This window comes from Macaca mulatta, chromosome 4, assembly GCF_049350105.2.
Source record: "Macaca mulatta isolate MMU2019108-1 chromosome 4, T2T-MMU8v2.0, whole genome shotgun sequence".
In the NCBI taxonomy this organism is placed as follows: domain Eukaryota; kingdom Metazoa; phylum Chordata; class Mammalia; order Primates; family Cercopithecidae; genus Macaca; species Macaca mulatta.
In genome coordinates, this window is record NC_133409.1 from 143,251,754 (window position 1) to 143,277,778 (window position 26,025).

At 40.8% G+C, this 26,025-nt stretch overlaps 1 protein-coding gene across 2 annotated transcripts in view; it reads right to left on the reverse strand.

The window, feature by feature from the left end:
* The window catches only part of DNAH8 (dynein axonemal heavy chain 8), a 317,698-nt gene that overhangs the window by 80,238 nt on the left and 211,435 nt on the right, over positions 1 to 26,025 (reverse strand). For both annotated transcript variants that reach the window (XM_078000047.1, XM_028847604.2), the window contains 8 exons: positions 24,019 to 24,174; positions 20,281 to 20,436; positions 18,028 to 18,210; positions 14,339 to 14,444; positions 11,835 to 12,087; positions 11,073 to 11,263; positions 4,709 to 4,830; positions 714 to 832 (listed from right to left, as the gene is read on the reverse strand). In XM_078000047.1, coding sequence (XP_077856173.1) covers positions 714 to 832; positions 4,709 to 4,830; positions 11,073 to 11,263; positions 11,835 to 12,087; positions 14,339 to 14,444; positions 18,028 to 18,210; positions 20,281 to 20,436; positions 24,019 to 24,174 — 1,286 coding nt within the window. The remainder of the gene's footprint in view (positions 1 to 713; positions 833 to 4,708; positions 4,831 to 11,072; positions 11,264 to 11,834; positions 12,088 to 14,338; positions 14,445 to 18,027; positions 18,211 to 20,280; positions 20,437 to 24,018; positions 24,175 to 26,025) is intronic.

Sequence of the window (26,025 nt, forward strand, 5' to 3'; positions counted from 1 at the left end):
ATCTCTACCTCTCATTTTTCATGTAGGGGTCTCATCTCCCCTGCTTTACTCCTCTGCCTTACCCACCCACCATACAAACACACACACACACGTGCACATACACACACACTGATTTTTTTCAACGTGGAAGGTCTCTGAGTTACTGGATACTGAGAAAATGTAAAATGTGAAAAGAGAGGGCGATTTTCTTCTTTAACATCAATTTCAAACTTCTGTTTCCATTTTATAGCCAAAAGTAGCATTTATATATTTCGAATTCAGTGCAATATTATTGTTTTTTTTCTCAAATGCAATTTAACTTTAGCTTATCAGCTAATTGTCTTGTAACTTTGTGAGGTCTGCTTTTTTAAAGAAATAAATTCAACAATAACTGATTTACACTCAATGGTAAATCATGAACAAAGTGAATAATAAAAGCATATTTTTCACCCTTTTTGCTAAAAGCACTATCATTAATATGTTGTCAAAATACATCATTCCCTGCCACCATTACCATTTTATTTTGCTTGTCAAGGAACTGAAGAACTGCTATCCCAAGCCATAATTTGGAAGTACATACACTTCTTACAATATTAGGCTGGCACAGAAGTAATTGCGGTTTTTCCCGTTACTTTCAATGACAGAGATACAGTGAAGTAAACTCACTGAGATAAAATCTGTAATTTAGCAATATTATGAGTGATGCTTCTAGGTCTGATAATGCCTGTTCTCACCTGATAAGTAAAAGTTTATGGCAGGTATCTAGTGAATCGTTATAACCATCAGGGATAATTTCCTCCTCTGGAGCGTCTTTATCAAACCAGCTTTTCCACCCCTTCTCATTACGAGATATCTAAAAGAAGCAAGCCAATTAGCAAGTCACAGAACTGTATGTAATCGGAATATATTAGAAAGGATTCTGAATCACCTGAGCGGGTCATTCTTTACAGGCAGATAATTTTTCAAGCGTAACAGCACAGTTTAAACCTTTCTTCAGGATCAATGACTTGAATAACGTGGATATTACTATTCCCTTCCAGTTCTTCCATTATTTTTCTACATTATGCGCTACAATTAGGACCATTTGTTAACTGCACCAAATGACTGGGCCAGAAGAAACACACATCAAGGTTTCTCAAGCTTGGTTTTATTGTCATTTGGATCTGAATTTTTTTTTGTGGGAGGCTGTCCTGGGCATTGTAGAATGTTTAGCAGCATCCCTATCCACTGGTGATGCCAGTAGCACCCTCCACCCGGGTCCTAACAATCAAAAATGTCTCCAGACATGGCCAGATGCCCCTGGGGGTGGGTAGATTACCCTCAGTTGAGAACCACTAACAGGGCATTCTGATAACCGGACCTCTAAATGTTGATTTCTACTTAAAAATAATAATAGATGACAACATCAAAACTTTTATTTTCCTAGTGATCCCCCACCTTGAGACCTAAAGCCTGATAACGAAAGGAGTCTCTCCAACAGCTGGTCTTAAAGTTCAGAAGCATGAAAAGGACTTCAGGTGTTCAGAGGCATTAAAAGGTGCCCACTGCAGCCCAAGTACCGTCAAGACTAAGTACGAAAACCACAGATTATTGAGCCTATCCCTGCTCTTTAGCAACAATCAGGCTGGGTTACGTAAGTGTGCTTTTAAAAAAAGCCATGGTACAAGGTGGCTCACACCTATAAGCACTTTGGGAGGCCGAGGCGGGCGGATGACCTGAGGTCAGGAGTTCGAGACCAGCCTGACCAACATGGAGAAATCCAGTCTCTACTAAAAATAAAAATAAAATAAAAAAATTAGTCGGGTGTGGTGGCACACGCCTGTAATCCCAGCTATTCAGGAGGCTGAGGCAGGAGAATCACTTGAACCCAGGAGGCAGAGGTTGCTGTGAGCCGAGATCGCACCACTGCACTCCAGCTCTGGGCAACAAGAGTGAAATTCCCTCTCAAAAACAAAAAAATAAAAAAATAAAAATAAAAAAGCCACAGTAAGCAATAATAGCAAGTAGCAAAGGCTCGTATAACAGATGCCCTATGCCAGACCTGAGGATTACACCTTTTCCTCTATGACCCCTACTTTTTATTGAGGCATAGACAGGGTAAACAACTGTCCAAAGTCTCATATCTATAGTGTGAACAATTCATCATACAGGATACAGAGTATAAATTAATAACAGAACAGTTACTCTGTAACTCAGTTGCTCCCACTTTGTCCCTGGGGCACTAAAAGATGAAGGGGATTTCTGGCTGGGTCTGGTGGCTCACGCCTGTAATCCCAGCACCTTGGGAGGCAGAGGCGGGCAGATTGCCTGAGCTCAGGAGTTTGCGACCAGCCCGGGCAACACGGTGGAACTCTGACTCTACTAAAATACAAAAAATTAGCCGGGCGTGGCGGCATGCATCTGTAGTCCCAGGTACTCAGGAGGCTGAGGCAGGAGAATTGCTTCAACCTGAGAGCTGGAGGTTGCAGTGAGCCAAGATCATGCCATTGCACTCCAGCCTGGGCAACAGAGTGAGACTCCATCTCAAGAAATAAATAAACAAACAAACAAACAAATAAAGGGGATTTCTGAAATGTTTCACAACTGCCACCTATCTCCTGAAGATTGCATCGGCTCTATCTGGTTGGCCACCCTCAAAGAAGCTGCCTGCATGCCAGGGCCTGGGTGTTGCCAGCCTTACCTTGCACCTGCCCACAATGTCCCTCACAGGTGTCCTCCACAACTGCGGCTGAGGCACAGGAAGAAATCGGATGACTATTCTTTGCCTACTGACCTTCCACCTGCTAATTTTGACTTGACCACAGTAGAGCTTCTAGGGTGAGCTGCAGCCATGATGGGTGATAAGATGACTTCCAGCCTCTACATGTCCACCTCCATTTCTCATTCCTTTTCCTGGCCCTTGGCCTGGGATGCCAAGGTCAGGGAAGCATCTCTTTGAGATTATGATGTTGCAGTTCGTGACACCCACTCAGCTGGGAGACTGATCTTCTGCTTCCTCCCTTCCTTCCCCCAGGCAGGCCAGACTGATGGCCACCTGACTGCAGGTCTCCACTGAAATTTTGCAACCTTCCTGAGAACTGCCCCTCACTCCACTTCTGGCCCATCCAGTGGTGTAAGAGGAGTGGGAAAGAAATAACTCATGATGGCATGGGAAGAGCATGAGCTTTGCCACTTATTGGCAATGGGGTCTTGGGCAAGTCCCTAACCTCTTTGAATCTCCGTTATTTCATCTATAAATTAGGGTCAATAACTCTGCTTTTCTGTGGCAGGGTTATTGTTGCAAAGTACCTATTCCACTGGAAGTAGTAATAGCTACTATATGCTACCTCATGAGTACTTAACATCTAGTTGGCAGAGGCAAACAATAATAAGTATTCTTGTATCAATGTAAACCATCAGTAGAGGGCGTGGGCTTCGAGTGATTTTTCCAGTGGTTCTTGACCATCTCCCTTACCCAATCGCTGACCAGATCGAGATCACTTTCTTTTCTTTTCTTTTTTTCTTTTTTTCTGGAGACAGAGTCTCACACTGTCACCCAGGCTGGAGTGCAATGGCATGATTTCAGTTCACTGCAACTTCTGCCTCCCAGGTTCAAGCGATTCTCCTGCCTCAGCCTCCCGAGTAGCTAGGACTACAGGCACCCACCACCACGCCCGGCTAATGTTTTGTATTTTTAGTAGAGTCGGGGTTTCACTCTGTTGGCCACGCTGGTCTCAAACTCCTGACCTCGTGATCCACCTGCCTCAGCCTCCCAAAGTGCAGGGACTACAGGTTTGAGCCACCGCGCCCGGCCCAAGATCACTTTCTTTTTCCAAGCATTTGTTTGGGCTTGGAGGACTCATCTGTGGTTGTACTACAAAACAAAGCTCACTGTCCATCCACAGATGGAACCCAGTGAGTTTATCCAATTGACTCTGACCCAACCAGGCTGAGTAGGTAGAGTCTACACAATGTTTCAGAAATGCCACTAAACAAACAGAGGCAGCTAACACAGTATGTTGGGTGGGGGATTGGTGATTACAGCATGAGGCTCTGCCAACCTGCAGTCTACCTATGGCCCCATCTGTCAGTCACTAGCGGCCACAGAAAAGAGATGATTACTGGCATCTGACACTGGGAAAGTGCAGGCTCCCTCAGTGACAGGCAGTTGTAGCCAACAGATCCCAGTAAAAAACAGCTATCTTTATTCTGAGTTGCACGATTGTTTTCCAGTGACAATTGACTCAACAATTAATCCACAGTAATCAATGTACATTTTCAAATAAGAAAAAAACAACAGGCAAATCGGCACCTATTTCTCCATTTTCACCACTATATTTCACCACTAAAATAATTAATTTTTTAGAGGGACCTCAACCGCTTAATTTGACTCACATTCAAATCTGCACAAATCACTTATATAGGCAGAAGTTACAGTGTAAAAGCACGAGTCGTCTACAATAAAACGGTCCATCTACTGGTTCTGATTCCAGCAGCAACTCAAACAGGCATATAAAAATGGCCCATGCCCACCACACAGGAGGAAAACAGTTGCCTGTAACTATGAAGAGGTTAACCCTGAGGTCCATCTGTCCAAGATCTCTCCCAGACAGCCACAGAGCCTCAGATCCAAAGTACGTGGTTGACTTTTTTGGGTGAAGGAATTGCTGCCAGGAAGCCCCAGTTTAAGTGGCCCAGGTATGTTTGGGTTTGCAGATCTGCACTTTCAACCAGCCCTTTATTGTATTACCTGGTTCATAATTTCTGCAAATTGTGGAAGTTTACTCAGCTCCACAAGATTCAGCCACGTCATGTCAAGGATCCAGCGATAGGGCTTGGGAGGGCAGGCTTTCAGGTCCAGAGCTGCTCCTCCTGGGGAAGAGCGTCAGGCGGGGTGAAACGCGTGAGCCTGTACTTCATTTTTAGAAATGTACTCTCCAAATAATAAAAGCAAGATAGCCACATGACTGAAAATATGGGAAAATTGGAAAATAATAATATTGCAGAAAATGTGGAGGCTTTTTGGTACATTTCCTTCAAGTCTTAGTGTTTTATTTACTGATTTATACCATCTTATAAGGTACAAATAACAACTCTGTCATTTTTCCCTGCAAGGAATTTTTCTCAAGTGATTATATTTGTTTGCTTTTTATTTTTTAACGATCTAAAATTTATAATTTGATATCAATGAATATGTTGATCTTTTCATGCGTGAGTTTTAAATATCACTTCTTAGTCATTACTCCTCCAGAAGCTTGCCATTAAACACTACTTGTTACCAGGTCAAACAGAGAGATAAACAGATGGATGGGTTAGGGTTAGGGTTAAGGTCAGGGTTAGGGTTAGGGTTAGGGTTAAGGTTAGGGTTAGGGTTAGGGTTAGGGAAGGAGGATGGGAGAAAGGGAGGCTAGGGATAAAAAGAGGGAAGGAAGTGAAGGAGGAAATGATATAATAGATCTATGGGTTTTTTAGTGGATGACTAATATTTAAATCATTTATCCATTCACTGATGGAACAAATATTTATTGAGCACCCTCTAGGTATTTGGCATGTTCCAGACACTGGGGGATATAGCAGAGAAAAGCCCACCAGACCCTGGTTTCACAGAGCTTGAGTCCGGTGGAGCATGAGTTATAGCATTAATCATATTCTGAAGCAAATCTCAGGTCAAACGGGCATACCCAGCATTTTCCAATGAAATATATGATGATAGTTACAATTTCAAAATTTCTCTATTGCATGTCTTTGGTAACATATCATAATAATTCCAGCTCCACTGTTGTTTAATTCAGATGTATGCAAAACAGTGATTCTTGAACTTTTAAATCTTATCGTCTTCCTTAAGAACTCATCATTCCTTCCAGTTCACAAATCAACTCATGGACCAAAAAAGGGGGATGGGGGAACTACAGGTCTTTGCTCTCCCCATCTAGCATCGTCCTGAGTAGCTGTATGAACTAAAGTACTTTTTTCATGTAAATCCATTTCCTCCACCACAGGGGACTTGGGAATCTGTGGCTCTGAGTGCAACAATACTTTTAGAACAACGTGTAAACCTTCTTCTCACCGTCGGCCCCTCTGCAACCTGGAGACAGAGCTGGTCTCACTAGAGCACCATTACTGCTACTGTAGGAGTCACTGGTGCGAGAAGCAGCCACTAGAGAGAGCCACCTGCAGCCCTGGCACAGAGACAAACTCACCCCTTTTCTTGGTTGTTTCCAAAGAAATGTTTTTATGTAATCCTGAGCTTTAGAGACACCAGGAGAAGAAATCTAAGCTATCTTTGTGTTTCCAAACATATTAGAACAATGACGGCCCTTCCTATTCCCCAAAATATCCTGGCTCTGCCACGTAAGAGCTGCACAAACTTGAACAACAAAAAAAAAACATGAATCCCTCTCAGTTTCCTCATCTGCCACATGGATGTCTGATAGAATCTACCAGATTGGCTGCTGCGAAGGTTAAATACAGTAATGTACCTAGAACAGTATAGAATAATAATAAGAGCTATGTAATCATTAGCTGTTGTTCTGACATTCTCTCTCTCTCTTTCTCTCTCTCTCTCTTTCTCTCTTTTTCTTTCCCCGCTTGGAAGGCCCAGGTCCAGTCCAGTTTGGAAGGCAAGAAAAGACCCCCTAAGGTGTCTTTTTGTACACAGTCTATGACAAAAGAAAGATAATATCTTTCTAAAATAACCAGGCAGGGAAGAAAGGTAAATCCATTGCTCTATAATGCAGGATTGCGCCTGGTATCCATTTCATTTTTCAAAGTGTTCTGACATTTTTGGTTGAAGAAGAAAGTCAAAGTCACCTTGCAAATATTGCAGAAAGAAAGTAGTAATTGAAACAAACAAACTGAAAAACCTGTCACTCTTGGGAAATCAAACATTTCTGCTACGATAAGTAACTCCTCCACTCTCCCCCTTAAGTATTGAGTTCAAAATGATATTTTTAAAGTATCTATGATCTAAGGATCATGTTTGTTAACTTTGTAAAAAAACATTAAAAACAAAGTCATACCATCTTTTAAGGAATAATTCAGTCAAAATGTAAGCCAGTTCAAAACTAAAACAAATTTTACGTTTTGTTTAAAAACTCTTTTATTGCTGAGCTAATTGTACTGCTGTCAATCAACCTATCATACAATCCCAAATTAATCTTCTTAAAGCACTGTTCTGTTCAGGCCACATCCCTGCTCATAAAACATTCGATGGCTCCCTATTGCCAACTAAATTAAATCCAAACTCCTCTCCCTGACTCTCCTGGCCCTATACAATATAGTTCTCCCTGACTCCAATTTTATGAAATGGGGTCACAAATGTGCTAACACCACAACCCATGTGTTCAGCCTTCTTTATTTTTCTGTAACAAATCTAATCCTCCCTGACGAATTCCCTCCCCACTGTGTTGCCGCATTTCTCAGTCTCCTCTGATTTACCCACCCTCTTTCAAATAACCCAGTCTCTTTCAGGGTAGCTCTGGTCTGGTTGGTTGGTAGGTGGGAGAGGTGAGACGGGGTGGGATTATGTCGTGGTGGGAAGCATGCCTCAGGTCTGCAGGCTGCCCTCCAGGATTTCCATGCCTCAGGTGCAGGCTGGGTCCCTATACTGTATCCTCTGAGCTACGACAAATGCTATCTGTCGGGGCCCTGGGCTGCAATCACTGCCCCAGCTCCTGGCATTGGTACTTTGTCTGCAGGTACAAAGTTTTCTTTCTCTAAAACTTTTTTGTTTGACCTCCAGTCTCAGCTGCGTGCCAGCCCTCTCAACCCCTGAATGTCGCCACATTCCTACTTGCCAAACCTCAGGCTCGCCCATCCAGCTACTCCCCTGCTTCCATGGTGGGTGTGACACTGGGCAGAATGCAGGGTCATCTCCTATCTGAGAGTTTCTCTGGCCCTCTCCCCTTCTCACCTCCCTCAGGAGGCAAGGAAGAGATGAGGATCTTTGCACCTGACCTCCTCTTTCTACCTCTAACCTCCTTTTTCCTTCCCAGCATCCATTGTGGACCCAGGCACCAGGTTTCTCACTTTTTCCTATGTCATATGTGCCTCCTTCTCAGGGGTCACATTAGCAGACGGCATTCAGGAAGCAAAGCCAGCTCACCGGTAAGGAAAGATTCAAAAGTATGCTTCTCCTCCCCTCGTATTGCACAGTATCTTTGTCCATTCAGCCACTATCCCAAAATACCATAGGCTGGGTGGCTTAGAAACAACAGAAATGTTTATTTCTCACAGCTCTGGAGGCTGGAGAGTCCAAGATCAAGACCCTGGAGAATTCAGTGTCTGGTGAGGGCCCATTTCCTGGTGCATAGATGGCTCCTTTCACGGTGTCCTGACATGGTGGGAGGGGGAGTGAGCTTCCTCGGGCCTCTTTCGTAAAGGCACTAATCAAGCTATTCTCCTGCCTCAGCCTCCCAAGTAGCTGGGACTACAGGCGCCCGCCACCATGCCCAGCTGATTTTTGTATTTTTCGTAGAGACGGGGTTTCACCTTGTTAACCAGGATGGTCTCGATCTCCTGACCTTGTGATCTGCCTGCCTCGGCCTCCCAAAGTGCTGGGATTACAGGCGTGAGCCACCGCACCCAGCCTAGGTTATCTTTTCTAATTTTTTTCTGGATAGCTCAAATTTCACATGTCTGTAGTCATCAGAGCTGGTCACAAACTGTTTCCCCGCCTTTCAAACACACGAGGAATTGCACTCTGCTCTTTTTGAAGTGAGATGTGGCTGCATATCTGGCTTTGGCTAACGAAATAGGAGCGTAAGTGACATGTGTCACTTGTGGGGTTACTTTTTTTTTTTTTTTTTTTTTTGAGACTGAGTCTGGCTCTGTCGCCCAGGCTGGAGTGCAGTGGCCGAATCTCAGCTCACTGCAAGCTCCGCCTCCCGGGTTTACGCCATTCTCCTGCCTCAGCCTCCGGAGTAGCTAGGACCACAGGCGCCCGCCACCTCGCCCGGCTAGTTTTTTGTATTTTTTAGTAGAGAGACGGGGTTTCACCGTGTTAGCCAGGATGGTCTCGATCTCCTGACCTTGTGATCCGCCCGTCTCAGCCTCCCAAAGTGCTGGGATTACAGGCTTGAGCCACCGTGCCCGGCTTGTGGGGTGACTTTTAAGAGCCAGTGCACAGTCTGCCACATCCTTGCCCTTCTGCCGTAGTAGTTTTGGAAGCAATGTGGATTTCTGAGTGACTAGAACAGCATGTTGGAGAGGTAACATGAATGTAGTTCATGAATGTAGGTAACATGAATGTAGTACACCCTGGTTGTGTTAAGTCACTGAAATTTTGGGATTATTTTTATGGCAGCAAAATCTGGCCTATTCTGACTACATAGGCCCTAAAATCACATCCAGAAATCCCCCACACCAACCCTCCTCAAACCAGCTTCTCTTCCAACCAACCAGACCAGAAATCTCTGCAGAGACCGGAAATCGTAGACTCATTTCTGCCTGCTCTCTTGGCTCTTCTATGCATCGGTTTTTGCCACTTTACCTCCCTAATCTCTCATACCCTTGTCTCCCTATATATTCCCATTGCCTTTACCCTAGGTTGGGAATGTATTCCTGCAGTTGGGAAGATTGAAAGAGACTCCTTTGAACCTCTTTTCTTTGATCCTTACACATGTGCCAAGTTCACCTCCCTAAATGACCATAATGATCACATCACCACCTTACACAACTCCCTGTTTCTTACCAGATCAAGAAAATGCTTCCTATGGGAACCCAGGGTCTCCGCAGTATGTCACCAGTTTATATGTCCAGCTCTATTTCTCAGTATGCCTCCATATCCACCTTTCATTTCAACAAAACCAGACTGATTCTTACAACTTAGATGTTCTCCACTCATTCCCTTTTTCATGCTGCTCCATTTCAGCATGGAATGTTTTCCTCTTTTCTACCTCTTCAGGGTCCACCTCAAATGCCACTTTCTTTTTGGGGTGTGGGGAGCCAGAAAATAATTGGTTAAATCATATATAAAGAGCCAAACACACAAGAAAAAGATGGAAGCATTTTGCCATGTACCGAATAGTTCCCCAACTCATGACTTAACCCACAAAGGTATATTTTCTAAGAAACTGTTTTTGATTTCACCAACCACATGTAATCGCTCCCTCCTTTTAGACTCAACACTTTGTTTCTTAGCTCTCTTACAGCACTTAGGTGATTCTGCCTTACTTTGGAGTGATTTTTAAATTATCTTTATCTCCATTTTGAGGCTATTATTTCTTTTCAAGCAGTATCTGGTTTATTCTTACATCCCCAAAGCTAGCGTGGTGGGTTTACATAGCATGAGCTCAGTAAATACTTGTGTAACTAAATTGAAATGAAAATTCCATTCTTTTGTCTTCTTAATTAGACCTTTAACATGGAGATATGCAATGAATAGGATTAACTTCAAATATGAAACACAAATGAGCCTTTTCTTGCAGTCTGAAAAACCATCATACCCCCTTGCTGAGGGAATGGCTCTCTTGCTAAAGAAAGCCATCACCAGTGTCACTTTTCCTCACTTGAGCAATCGATTCTCCCAGGCATGGTCAGCAGTGAATAAACTGAATGTAGTTATATCAATAACTACAAAAATATCAATATTCAGTTGAGTTGGCACAGACCTGAATCTTAAGTAACCAGGGCAAGATGAATGAAAAACAGAAAAGAGATATTAAAAAATAAAACTTCATTACACTTTCATTAGAACATCATCTCCCGGCCGGGCGCGGTGGCTCAAGCCTGTAATCCCAGCACTTTGGGAGGCCGAGACGGGTGGATCACGAGGTCAGGAGATCGAGACCATCCTGGCTAACACAGTGAAACCCCATCTCTACTAAAAAAAATACAAAAAACTAGCCGGGCGAGGTGGCGGGCGCCTGTAGTCCCAGCTACTCAGGAGGCTGAGGCAGGAGAATGGCGTAAACCCGGGAGGTGGAGCTTGCAATGAGCTGAGATCCGGCCACTGCACCCCAGCCTGGGCGACAGAGCAAGACTCCGTCTCAAAAAAAAAAAAAAAAAAAGAACATCATTTCCCTACTGGATCACAGAAATGGGTTTATGGTATATCAAAGAGCATATCAAAAGCAACATCTTCCACACACCACATCTTATCCCACACACTTTACCTTTAATGAGAGCTTGAAACTCTCTGTGCTTAACTGTCCCTCTCTGAAGGTCAATTTTTAAGGTCATGAGAAGTACAAACAGGAATTTGTGGTTTTCGTATAGACCTCTGACAGAGTATATAAAAACTTCATATGTCAGGAACTCAATAATATTTGTAATTCTCTTTTGAGGTAGTGGTGACTTTTCAGATCTGAAATACATTTAAGAATCAAAGAAGCAAAGGGCAATTTGCTTTTTAAAAATACTTTTAAACTCAGGGTTACACATGAAGGTTTGTTACATAGGTAAACCTAATTCATGGGGGTTTGTTGCACAGATTACTTCATCACCCAAGTATTAAGCCTAGTACCCATTAGTTATTTTTCTTGATCCTCTCCCTCCTCCCACCCTCCATCCCCTAATAGGCCGCAGTGTCCGTTGTTCCCCTCTATGTGCCCATGTGGTATCATCATTTAGCTCCCACTTATAAGTGACAGCATGTAGTATTTTGTTTTCCCTTCCTGTGTTAGTTTGCTAGGGATAATGGCCTTCAGCTCCATCCATGTTCCCGCAAAGGACATGAGTTCATTCTTTTTTATGGCTACTTAGTATCCCATGTTGTGTATGTACCATCTTTTCTTTATCCACTTTACTGTTGATGGGCATTTAGGTTGATTCCGTGTCTTTGCTATTGTGAATAGTGAAAAAGCAATTTCTAAAACAGTAGAAATACAAGCCAGCTTTGAAGTTACCACTTGTGGATGAAGGTAGTGAGGACTCACCTGGCCATGGACTGGTCAAATAACTTCAAGAACTGGGCCAGTGACGTCTGATACATGATGTTGACCATGCTCATCTCCGTGATGAGGAAGTAGAGGATGCTTCCGCGGGTGGCTGCGGGCCGGAACTCCTCCTGAGCCGCGTTGATCTTGATCTCAGTTTCTGCAGCCACATGCAACTTTTCACTTACCTCAGCTGCTGTCTGCTTGGTAGTTCGAAGTACACCAATGAGAGATTCGTCATCTACCAGTGAGCCTAAAATTCAAAACGGGAAAACTGTAGTACACAGATGGGAAAGTTGCAAGGCAAGATACATCTCTTCTGAAAAAAAAAAATACTGTTAGCTTTCAACTTGATGTCTCCAAAGTCAGGAAGACCACTGGTACAGTAGAATCTTAAGACACCAAAAAGCTTCTAGACCAACTACCATCCAATGCCTGAAGCCTTCTAAACATTCCCACTGACAGACTATCCCCCACTCTGCCTAAACATCTGCAAAAAGCAAAAGACCCATTTGATTGGGTCTTCACACATCTCAAGACAATGATCATGTCTCCAGTGGTCTTTGCTGTTCCCCATGTGATAGGCTTCACCCCCATTGTCATCTTGGTGGCTCTCCTCAAGTGTCACAGCTTGTCCACCCCACTTGTCTCAGGGTGTGAGCTAACCTGAACACTTCACACATGGGCTGTCGTGCTGGTAGTTGAATGGTACACTCTTTCCTCACGCTGCTTTAGTAGAACAGTCGTTGCTATAGAAAACTCTAATCCCTCTGTCTCTAACAAGAGTAAATTGGGGTATAGTGAAAATATCTCACCAGGAAGAGAAACTCGAATTTTATTTTTAGTTTTGCCTTTCATTATTGTTTTATTATTATTATTATACTTTAAGTTCTGGGGTACATGTGCAGAACATGCAGGTTGGATACATAGGTATACATGGGCCATGTTAATTTGCTGTACCCATCAACGCGTCATCTACATTAGGTATTTCTCCTAATGCTATCCCTCCCCCCAGCCCCTACCCCTGACAAGCCCCCGTGTGTGATGTTCCCCTCCCTGTGTCCAAGTGTTCTTATTGTTCAACTCCCACTTATGAGAACATGCAGTGCTTGGTTTTCTATTCTTATGTTACTTTGCTGAGAATGATGGTTTCCAGCTTCATCCATGTCCCTACAAAGGATATGAACTCATCCTTTTTTAAATTATTGTTTTTAATAGAAATAGTAGATGCTTATGACAATGAATTTGGTTTTAAAATTAAAATCTAAGGAAAGACACCTTGGATGTACTGAGCTAACAAACCCCATATCTACAAACGGCAGCACTCTGGCCTACCCTAGAGGTCTGGACGGCAGGCGAGTGCTGCAGGAAGGGCTGTGTTACTCTGATGGGCATGCTGTCTAATGTGGAAGTCCAACTTGGGATTAACCCCAAGGAAAGAGGTCTTGATCCAGCACACTCTTGGCTAGACTAGGGGAGCAGCCCCCAGTTCTGCTTGCTATATTTTTAATGCCCAGGGGTATCCCAAATGGCTGGGAGGAGTCACTGGACCAAAAGACAGACAGCTTCACTAGCAAGAGCAGTACAAGTAGGCAGATAAAAGGACTTTTCACCGAGCTCACCATAAAGGTACAGTATTTCTGGAGGGTCGGACTTGTTTAAATAACATCCCGGAATTAAGGTGCAGTTGGGAAGTATTCATTCACTTCTAATAAGGTAGTAGAATTCAGGTTGCTGTGATTTGCCTGCTACAGAACAATATAATGTTTGTTGATTTTATTGGATAAAATTTTCTTTTTATATATTGCAGAGAGATTTCATCCTCAAATTGAGGTGTGACATGATGATTTGGCTACCCAGAGGAGAAACTGTCTTTCCCATCTAAAGTGGGAGATCAAGCCAAGTAGAGGGTAAGCTGGGCATTTGGTACCCAAGTTCCTCTGACGCAGATTACATGTGTCATAACTCATTGCAGTAACTGCATTTCAATGCCAAATGAAATAATCAATCTAAAAAACAAATAGAGTGAGTTTCGCCATGTTGGCCAGGCTGGTCTCAAACTCCTGACCTCAGGTGATCCACCTGCCTTGGTCCCCCAAAGTGCTGGGATTACAGGCATGAGCCACTGCACCTGGCTTGGGAGACAGAGCGAGACTCTGTCTCAAAAGAAAAAAAAATAGATTGAGCACATTAGTTTCTTTGGGGCAAGCAAATTAACCTATAATGAGTTACCTAGCTCTATCAGGAGCCCTTATTTTTCTCAGGAGAAGGCAATTATATAAAGAAAATTGTGTTATTCTCAGATGCTCGGTCTCTATTTGCTAATTTAAAAATCAGATTCTCTGCCATCCCTCTTTAATGTCTAGATGGAAATTGCCTTGCTTGTTTTTGCATTGATAACATGACTATTTCCTAACATCTATAGTCATGAGGGCATTGAAAACAGTGTAAATGAAATCCTTATTCAGAATCTGTTATTTCATTACTTCTTAATAACACAATACCTTTTGTAGCACTTAATTTATAGAGGAGGTTATCTTCAAGTTCTTTCATCTTCCGCTTATTAAAAGTAACATCCTCCAAAAGTTTAACCCTCTCAGACTCTAACTCCTGTCATTAAAAAACACAAAATAACATTGGAACTATAATTACCAGTTATTATAGCAAATGCAACTCACTAGTATTTATTAACCATGTTTAAAGTTTAAACCAAAGTACCTTTTGAATGGCAGAAGAAATTACTATCATTAGTCAAATCTATCTATCCATATTTTTGTTTCTGTGGAAATTTTTTTTTAAATTATGCCCACTGTCATTAAGGTTCCACAGCACTTATACTGGCAGACACCAGACAATTCTGCTAAATAATTTTACCCAATTACCCCAAGCTCTCTTGCCAGCTTGAAGTTTAAAAATAGCATGTCCCGTTCTCTTGGCCCTGTTCCCACACTGCTTCTGTAAGAAATGCTGTCTTTATTCGCAGTCAGAACAAGTAGAAACAAAAAGGCACTAACACGAAGAAACCAAGGGGCTACCCAGATTAAATATGAGCTCTTGGCCTGGTTCCTATGGGAGCACCAGGTACCTGGTTTGGCACAGCCAGTTGCCAATACAAACCCATTTTCCATTTTATTTGTATCTCCTTCTACAGAGGGCAAACTTGAATGTTTACAGGGTATTTTTTTCTTACATAAAATGATATATTTTTAAAATTATATTTTGAAAAAATTTCAAGCATTCAAAAAAGTTGCAAGCCTAATACAAGGAACTTTCATACAGCCTTCACCTAGATTCACCAAATCACATTTTGCTTTATCGCTATATCTCTATAGAAAACATAATATTGTCATTATTGTTATTATTATTACTATTACTGCTGAATCACTCTTGGATGTCATGTCCCTTTACCCCTAAACACTTTAGCAAATCTCTGAAGAACCAGGTCACTCTTACATAAGCATAGTCCAATATTCAAATTCAGGAAATTTAACACTGAGAGCGATGTGTCAGTATCACTGATACTCTCACTAAACGTAGAGTCCACATTGAAATCATCGCAATAATATTCCTCATAACATTTTTTTCTGACTTTATACAGAATCACATGTTGCATGTAGAATTATGTTAAAAGAAGGCGTTTTAAAACTTCTTATTTGGGAAGGTTTCTGGGAAAACTGCTTCAGAAATTTCATCATTTTCAGAAAGTCTTCCTGAACCAGTCAATCAAAAGTCATGGCACAGTCTTTATCTGCACATCTAATATAGTTTGTTTTGTTTTTTTGGTTTTTTTTTTTGTGTGTGTGTGTTTTGTTTCTTTATTTGTTTGTTTGAGATGGTCTCCCTCTGACGCCCACGCTAAAATGCAGTGGTGTCATCTCGGCTCACTGCAACCTCCGCCTCCCGGATTCAAGCGATTCTCCTGCCTCAGCCTCCTGAGTAGCTGGGACTACAGGCGTGCACCACCACACCCGGCTAATTTTTGTATTTTTAGTAGAGACGGGGTTTCACCATGTTGGCCAGGCTGGTCTCAAACTCTTGACCTCAGGTAATCCACCTGCCTCAGCCTCCCAAAGTGCTAGGAATACAGAGGTGAGCCACCATGCTTGGCCTCTAATATAGTTTGTATCACAATCTATCAGTAGATTATTTCCCTCCAACTACGGTTTATGCATCTAGAAGACAGATACGTAAACTTTCCTATTCATCTTTGTATTATTGACAGTACTTAACTTGAGGCTTTGTAGAGAAGAAACTCAACCCAATAAATATTTGCCAAATTGAAATGTGCTGAATTTAGTCCAATTTCTTTATTTTACATTTGGAAAAGCCGAGGACCCAGAAATATGAACTCTGAATAACAAGGGTATTAGGCCGGTCTCTGCCAGTAACCAGCTGTATGTTATAAAAGCCTAATACCCTTGTCCTCCAACTCCAAGACTAGTGTTATTGGCATTGTACTTACAGGGTGGCAGGATTTGACGGGGCGATGAAGAGCATTGCTCTATTTGCAGGGAAATAACCAGTTAGTCATTTTCATTAAAATGGTCACCCCTGGGTGGCAGTGTAGGAATACATGGACAAAATGAAATCATATTAGCTTCCTTTTCTGGATATCAGATATCATAGCACAGTGGACTCTAGCTCAACTTCATAGCAGGACCTGTAAAACTTATCTAGGAGGCTTGGCAGGCTGCAAAGTCCCTGTGCTGTTATAGATGAGGACCCTTATTTTCTTTGGTCTCCATTTGCTCATCTGTAAAAATGTGGGTGTAATAGGAGGATTGTTAGGAGGGTTAAATATAATGTTTAGAATACCCTCCTGCATATTAAATGTGCACTTTTTTTCTCCAGCAAGGTTGCTATTAGCACTTCTCTTGAAGAGGAAGCTAGGGAATGAGAAGAGCGGGTGTGGGGAGCCCTGAGGACCTTTGGTCAGTGGAGTTGCTTGACTTCTGGAGGTTAGTGCAGCCTGCAGGGGGGATCTAGACCAGCGAGGAATCATCTCAAAATAAACCCACAGCACCAATTAGACCACAAGGGACTAATCGTCAACAGTTAACAGCATGGGATCCTGAGAGGCGATGGCAACAGTGAATTGCCGGGCCAGGGCCATCTCTGCCTGGCTGTGGAAGAGGAACAAGTTCCCTTCCTGGACTGCATAAGCCCCAGGTTTATTGGAAACTAGACCAAACAACTAAAGAGAGTCAAAGCTAGGACTGTGCCCTTTTCACTCCACCAGACCAGCCACCTTTCAAGGGCCTGTCCCTTGGTGAGCTGTCCACGAGCCAGGCATGATGCTGCCTTTCACTGAGTCTATTTCTTTGGTGTCTGTGTCATTTCTCTCTCCCTTCTTGGATGTCTTTCCTGCGTCTGAGACCCTGGATTCCCATCTCCTCTTTTCCTTCCTCTGCCTGTTTTCCTCCCTCGTCCTTCTGTTTCTCTCCCATCCACTTCATGCCTCGCTGCTCTTATTATTTCTAACCTTGCCTTGCCTTGAATCTTTCATTCTAAAATTAATTACTTTCTCATATTTTATGCAAATGTACTTTATAATGCAGATATATAACATTATATTTTTATGCAATTATATTTTATGCATAAAACTTAATGTTTTCTGAGCGTCAACTTAAAAATTAGTTTAATCTTGTATCAGTCTCTTAAAATCTTCCAGTCCTAAGTTGTTCTTCGTTTTATTAGAACCCTCAGTTAGACTTAATTTCCCTGCTTTAGTGCAAATTTCATTTAATTGAAAATAAAGGTATGGCTCCCTATATCATTAGATTATTGGACTGCAGTAGTTGAAACTACTACAATGGAAATAAGAGCCATTCAGAGCAATTTCTTTTTCTCTCAATCATTGTTTTATTGATGTTTTCAGGTGTCCCCAAGACAAGGACTATAGATAGTTAGTACACCTAGAAGTTTCAAGAAGAAGTAGAAAGAGGGGTGTGTGTGTGTGTGTGTGTGTGTGTGTGTGTGTGTGTGTGTGTGTGTGTGTGTGTGTGTTTGAGGCTGGATGAGAAGATGAGTTACATGATTCCTTGACAGGAATTAAGGCTGCAAAAGAAATATTTATGTTAACAAGGATAAATATGTTTTTAAACTTTTTTCTTTTTCACATACTTAGCAATTTCTCAATACATTTTAGGCATTTATTATAAGCAGAAATTCTTTACCTTGAGAGAGAGATTACCTGTTTCTCTGTTAGAATTACTCTCCTTAGTAACTGATTCTCAAGTCCTTTCATTGTAACAGTGAAATCAATGACTGATGTTTTAGCGTTAATCTCTGGGGTAAAGGCAGGGTTTGGTAACTTTGTAGTAATGTAAAGTTTAAACGTATCCATGATATCACATTCCTTATCACCGACTTTCACCTACATAAATTCACATATAAAATTAAAAACAGCTTAAAGGACAGGGAAAGGAACTTGGGTTCAATTTAGAAAAGAATTTACCTGTCAGTGCTGTGAAACTTGAATAAATTGGGAAGGAAAGTTAAAAAATTTTAATCACTAATCTTAAATAATAAAGCCTATTCAATTTAGAATAATTTAGAATTGTACTCCTGCCTGGCGATGTTTTTAGCAATGATCCCAAGCAAATCAAATGAAAAAGTTATCCAAAGCAAATGGTGAATAAAGGAAAACTTAGACATATCTAAGATTTGACTTGAACACCTTAGCCAGTACTTATCACTCCCATCAGTTGTTTGTAGTACGGGAGCTGCTACTTTTTCCCCCGGTTAAGAAAATTGTTTCCTACTGTGGAAATTTGCTGTGTTTATAGAAAATTTTATTTTTTTAATTTTACAGGTATATCTGAAGCATATTTGATAACAGAAAAAGTTAATGTAATTTTCAAAGAAAAAATGCCAACTTTTTTCAAAAAGGTAACATTTATCTTAAACACTGCTATTTGCAGCATGTTGAAAAAACAATTGGTTTTTGCTATCTAAAAATCAGGTGGCAATCACAGAATTTTTAAATGACTTAAATCTCTGGTTAATCTCAATTCTGCATGTGACTGAAAACATCACTAAGGCCACCATCACATTCTAAGGCATTATGCCTTCACACTGCAGATAAAAATCTAGGATCTTTTAAAAGACCTTCAGGAATGGAGAGTCTACAACCTCCTTTGGCATATTAAATATGCCATATAAGATAAGCCAGACACAGATAAACACTGTATGATCTCACATGTGAAATCTAAAAAAGTCAAACTCACAGAAGCCGAGAATAGAACAGTGGTTGCCAGCGGAGTAGGGGATGGGAGAAATGGGGAGATGTTGGTCAAAGGGTACAAACTTTCCGTTATAAAATGAACAAGTTTCAGGTATCTAAGGTATAGCATGTGTGGTGATGGATGTGTTAAATTAATTTGATTGTGGTAATCATTGTACAATGTATATGTATACCAAATTACCACATTGTACAGTTTAAATATATATGATCTTTACTTGTGGATTAAACATTTTTTAAATGCAGTTCAAAATTGTGGATGAGTCCATAATATCCAAGCAAGTCACCAAAATTTTGCTCTTAGCTTCTTTTTATGAAAAAGAGAAATTCTACCCTCTAATCTCATAGAATATGATGCTAACCTTCAGAACACTAACTGGGCTTTATTTATTTTTCCCCTATAAACTCATAAAGGCTTAAGTATATATTGGATGCTCCATAAACTTTGCTGAATGAATTTTTTAAAATGTGGCCTATGAAAGATTTCACATTATGAAGAAAATTTTTCTGAATAAATCTGTCTTTGTTTAATGAGAAAATATTCATTTTTTACGTATTCACTGATATTCATGAAATTAAGTTGTCCAAAGTGAAAAACACCCAATCAGAAATGCTGTTATAAAACCGAAGAAGCCTAAAGGTAGAGAATGGCATGAATTAAAAATGAAACACTTATACATACTGAAAACAATTCATCACCAACAATTGAGAACAATATTCCATAGCTTCCAACAAAGTCAATGAACTTAGACTGAAAATAAAGAGATAAATCACCAAATCAATGTGTATAGACTTTATTAAAATGTCATTTCCTCCAGGGAAGAAATCTAGGTTATTTTGTAAAAATGTATACATATAAGACTTGCAAAACCAATATCAAGAGTTGCTTAAACATATATATATATATTGTGTTGCACTAACATATTAAGACCAGACAATGTGTTTCCTTAATGTTATTTAGTTTCAGCTAAATGACTACTCTTATCAAAATAATGCCCCCACCTCAGCAATTTTTATATGCTATAAAAAATAAAAGGAAACACTGAAGTGCAGTTTGGAAATAGTTTATTTCCAATGTACCAAATACTACTGCCTAAAGGAAATTGCATTTGCTGCTATGCTCAAAAAGATAAGTAGATGTCACCATTGTTCTTTTCTTTCCTTCTCTTTCTTAATTTTTTTTTTTTTTTTAACAAAGCTCACCTTGAAAGTGGTGCCAGATTTAATAAAATTCTTTTCTAATACATTATCCAAGGCTGGATCCAGCTCTTCACGAATGTCCTCAATGAGAAGGGGTCGGCCCAAGGAAAGGCTGTCCTCCAAGTGTGTGCGAAAATATTTATGGTTCAGAGATGTCACCTAAACAGAAAGAACTCATTGGTCTATCAGTGTTACAAAGAATGTGCCCATCGCTACGGGAAACCAAGAGATTTTTTGGACAGTAACCAAGAATTTTAAGGGCAATACAGGAAGACTTACTTAAAAAAATTAAAGTAACACACAAAAATTAATTTCTAACACTTGGTGAGTCATGATTTTGTTGAATGGGGTCTGGGTGTGTAATGGGGTCTCTCTGATCAAAAGAGGAGGATCAAGGGGCATTGCTCAGATGGAATGTCAGAGTTCTGCTCCTGACAGACGGAAGAGAATAGTCAAGGATTAATCCTTTCAAACTCACATAGCTATAATCCCTCAGAGAAAGCAAAGCAACTTGCATATCTGGATATTCATTTATTTTCTCAGGACCCCTAGAAAATGGGTAAGTGATAAAAAGTAAACATAAGAATGTCAGAGCCGGGCGCGGTGGCTCAAGCCTGTAATCCCAGCACTTTGGGAGGCCAAAACGGGCGGATCACGAGGTCAGGAGATCGAGACCATCCTGGCTAATACAGTGAAACCCTGTCTCTACTAAAAAATACAAAAAACTAGCCAGGCAAGGTGGCGGGTGCCTATAGTCCCAGCTACTTGGGAGGCTGAGGCAGGAGAATGACGTAAACCTGGGAAGCGGAGCTTTCAGTGAGCTGAGATCCGGTCACTGCACTCCAGCCTGGGTGACAGAGCAAGACTCCGTCTCAAAAAAAAAAAAAAAAAAAAAGAACGTCAGAAATGATACATTGAGTCGCATCATGGGTCTATCCATGTATTCTGTCTCCTACTGGGAAGAATTTAACACTTTCCATAAGTCAACCTAAAAGACTATACATTGACTTTATATATGCTTACATTTTTTAAAACTACAATTCTGAATTCCTGGTTGGGTCCTCCGTGTTTAGTTTAATGCGTTTGTTATTAGTTAAAATAGACACACTGTACTGGTTGGTCTCTGCATGAGCCAATTGGATTTGAACCCTTATGTTGCCTAGGATCCCTCCCCCTGCCTTACTGTGAAGATTCCCAAAGGCTCATTTCTCAACTTGTTGTATCCTATCTTCTGAATTCAACTAATGTCTTATGCTATTGTGGGTGCAGACCATAAGACGCAAGGAAGAACCCACTGGGACAACAGGTAATTAGGAGAACCGAATTAAATATGTATCTCTCAATTACTATGATAAAAAGAAGATATGAAATATAAAACTTAAATCAGCCTACTTTTGTCCTGTTTTGATTAAAAAGGAAATAACTAAAAAGAAATTCTGCACATGAAGGAAGTTGTTTCCCTGGATGAATAGCTTTCTTTATACAAATAATGTGCTGTAAAGACCTTCCTATAAGTTAATAAGGTAAAAGAACCTAAACAAAGAGCTTTGATGAACTTAATAAACAAGGTGAAGAAAAGCACCAGTAAGACTAAATTTGCTTATATCCTGCTTTATTTCTCAAGGGGTAAATTCTATTTTTGTGATTTCTTTCCCAAGTAAGGAGATAATTATCTTCAATCACCTTCAATGTCTTTTATAAACTTGAAGTAATATTTTGGAATCCTCATTTCAGGTTTATTTCATTTGATTTTTCTTGTGAAACACTATATATGTGGTAACTACCACCAGAGCCTGGTTCACCTGCACAGAGACAGGTATTGAGTCTTTACAAGATGACCAGTGAATTCCTGATAGCGAGGCTTAGTAAATACACTCTCTTTCCACAAGTCAGAGCTGTAGGTCCTGGAGATGGTATTGAAGGTAGGCTTGGCAAACAAAGCTGCCAAGGTTGACCACAGCCCTGGGCATATAAACCATGCTTTGTGTTTCATTTGCATGTGTTTGTACATGTGCTTATCTACATAAGAAAATAATGTTGTCTGAGTAAAAAGAATACAATTCAGTCTATTTCCATCCCAGCAGTGGATGATTTTTAAAATAAGAAAGTGTCTCGGGCATATTTCTGTTCCTTCCGCAAGAAGGTTCCTGGGACTGGGTTGCATCAGAAAGGACATTAGTGAAGACTATCAGTGAATGTAATCCTGAAATGGAGAGATAAAGCTATGATCAGAAAAAAATAGCAGCATTCATGGCCAAGCGACACAGGAGCATGTACTGAGCTAAGGAGGGCCAGGCAAGGTTCCAAGAATAAGAGGAGCAGGGAGATTGAAAGCCAGCAGAGCCAAGGGGAATGGGGCCAGGCACAAGTTATAGTTGACCTGGCTGCAGAAACTAAGAAGTGTTCTAGTATACCACATTTGTGCACCCTTGAAAATGTGGCCCCTAAGAAGCTTCGTGGAAATGGACACTATTCCTTTTAACTCTTCTCTTCAATTTACATTGCCTGGGATTTCCCTGGGTTTTCTTAGTAAACATAGACTGATGTATTATGTTCTGGAGTATTGAGGAGGTGGGGTATTTAGGTGTGCTTCCCAGCACTGGGCTGTATCCACTTGCATGAGAAGCACTGATCTCAGGAGGAAATCTTTCAGTATTTCACCACTAAATATGATGTTTGTTATGGCTTTTTGGAAAAAGAAACTCTTTACCTAATTAAGGAAGATCCCTCCCAGTTTGCTGGAAATTTGATCATGAATGGGCATTGAATTTTACCAAGTGCTTTTTTTTTCATATTCATCAAGATGACCACATTATTTTCCTGGTTCTTTTTTTCTATAATGATGACACACTTTGATAAATTCACTTAAATTCAATAAATATCAGAATTTCTACTCAAAAAGAGCAGTGCAGAACATGTAAAGATGAATAAAACTTGGCCAACAATGAGTTCATGGTACAGCAGAAATAAAAGATAAATGTGCAAAGAACAATAACTTAAGTCAGATTCTAAGTCCACAACAGAAGTGCAAACAAGACATTGTGAGGATTCAGGACAGGCTATATTGTGCTGGGGACACAGAAAAGTCATGATGGAGGTAGTGGTGGATGTGGACTTTGAAGAATGGCTGAGATTTTTATCTGGGATGTAAGTGGAGGGTGGAGAAAGACATTTTGGTTAGTAGAAATAGTATAAGCAAAAATATGGGGGCAGGAGGTTTAGAACTCTGGGAACAGTGTCTAGGAAACACTGAATATCCCACATCGGTAGTTGAATTAAAATATCAATAGTAACAGAATCCCTAAGGGTGTCAGGAATGTTGGAATCCTGCCCTTGTCTACCCCCGCCTTAAAATTAACACCTTATTACATGCAAGCACCAAAGCCGGACTCAGTAAGCTATGTAGTACCCAGAGCCTGAGCAAGGTTGGCATGAATGGTCTTGAACTGAGGGATCACAATATTCTATTTGCCACTTTCCTATAGGACCAAACCCAAGGCCCGGAACAAAAGCCACATTCAATATTAGCAAAAGCAATGGAGTCAGGGAAATGTATAAGGAGAGTACAAAAGAGAGAAAAGAATCAGAGCTGTTGCCCCAAATTGCTATTAGAAAACTCAAGAGTGTGAATTAGCAAACATTTGTCATGGAGATGACAACTTTATGACTGCAGATTCAACTGAAATTTTGAAAAGTTTCATGATTTCAAGATTATTTTCCCCTGCACCAAATGCTACATACCTGCAAATCATTTTCTTTTTCCTTTGATTTAATCCAAGTTTTGCCTTGAGTTTGTGGGTCTATGAGGAGTGGGTATCTGGTGGCCTTTGTCACAATAATGCCATTCTGAATTGAGAGATCATCTCCTGGTAATCCCTGTAGCCCCCACTCACCAATCTGAACAACAGAAAATGGATATCACCATTCAAAGGAGAACAGGAATGCCCTCATTAGTAATTAAAAGTACCATAAAGTAAAATAATTTAAAATATGGACATTATTTTCCTTCGAGACTAAGAAACTTGTACTTCTAAAAAAGCAAACTTGTAAATGTGAACCAAATAACATTCACATAAAAAAAACACAAAAAACAAATTTATAATCTAATGAATCCCTTCTTTAATCACCCAAAATAAGGTTTATCCTTTTGCATTGTATTTTCATACTTAGGGGAATCATAGTAAGTTGACTGCATATTGAACCTGATTTGAGGTTAACGGAGATAGTGAATATAATGAGATGTCAGAGAAGATAAGTCCCAAGCAATTAGCCCCTGATAGCTTCCCCTTCCGGCCCTTTGGTTCTGCCTGCATGATATACGGGTGATTGCATAGCTGGAGATAAATTAGATGAGTTATTATATTACCAGGAGCTCATCAATGACACTTTTGTGAATATTTCCTTCTCCAAATTTAGAGCAGATTGCCAGCCTCCCGCCACATGATCAATAAAATCACAAGTCAGGCGCAGTGGTTCATGCCTATAATCCCAGCATTTTGGGAGGCTGGGAGGGTCACTTGAGCCCAGGAATTTGAGGCTGCAGTGAGCCATGATCACACCACTGCACTTCAGTCTGGGCTACAGAGCAAGACTTTGGCTCTAAAAAAATAAAATAAAATAAAATAATCAGAGATCCAATGAGCCAATCAGCCTCCACCTTTGTTAAATTATCCCAGGACCCCCAAAGGCCATAATTAATAAAGAATATTCTGGCCCATGTTGCTTCACCAGTGCCCAATGCATCTACAACACATAATCTATTCCCTGTAAGGGTGAATTCAACAATGTTTGAATTGGAAAAGATTAGTTTTTAACTTTTAAATACAGATAACATGAAATTAATAGCTTGGCATCCCCTAAGGAAACAGCAACTGGAGAGCAGATTTGCAAATCAGAAAAGCAACTCATGAATACAAATTGCCTGGAAAGCATTTATTACCACAGAAGCTCTGCAAGATATACTGGAAATTGACAGTGGCATCAGATTCCCAGCAAGGAAGGTTAGTATGAAAGGCCTTGCTATTACTTAGGGTCACCAGAACACGCTATTGTGTTATGTTATTAGACACTAAAAAAGATAGCAAATAAGGAAAATAAGGTTAATACCAGCACAGATCATGCCTACATTTGCCTAAAATGTTTGAAAGAGAGTATGACTTCACAGGAGTGGTGTAAATAATGAAGAGGTATAAGAAGGGCCCAGTATTAGCAAGCCTATATCTCTCAAATGATCTTTTAGTTCATAGCAATGCAATTGGTCTTAATTTGGAAGCAAGATTACTTAAAACACCAAGAAACGTTTATACCACAAAGAAAATTATTTAAAAAAAAACTCTTAAGCACTTTCAAATCAATCTTTCTAGTTAAAGAAAAAGTTTAATGAACCTGGGTTTCCTCTTTCTTTTTTTTTTTTTTTTTTTGAGATGGAGTTTCTCTCTTGTTGCCCAGGCTGGAGTGCAATGGCGTGATCTCGGAACCTCTGCCTCCCGGTTACAGTGATTCTCCTGCCTCAGCCTCCTGAGTAGCTGGGATTACAGGCACGCGCCGTCACGCCCAGCTCACTTTTGTATTTTTAGTAGAGACGGGGTTTCACCATGTTGGTCAGGCTGGTCTTGAACTCCTGACCTCATGATCTGCCCTCCTCGGCCTCCCAAAGTGCTGGGATTACAGGCATGAGACACTGCACGCAGCCGGGTTTCTTAGTAAGTAAGAAATAAAGTGAGATTGAAATTCAAATAATATTGGGAA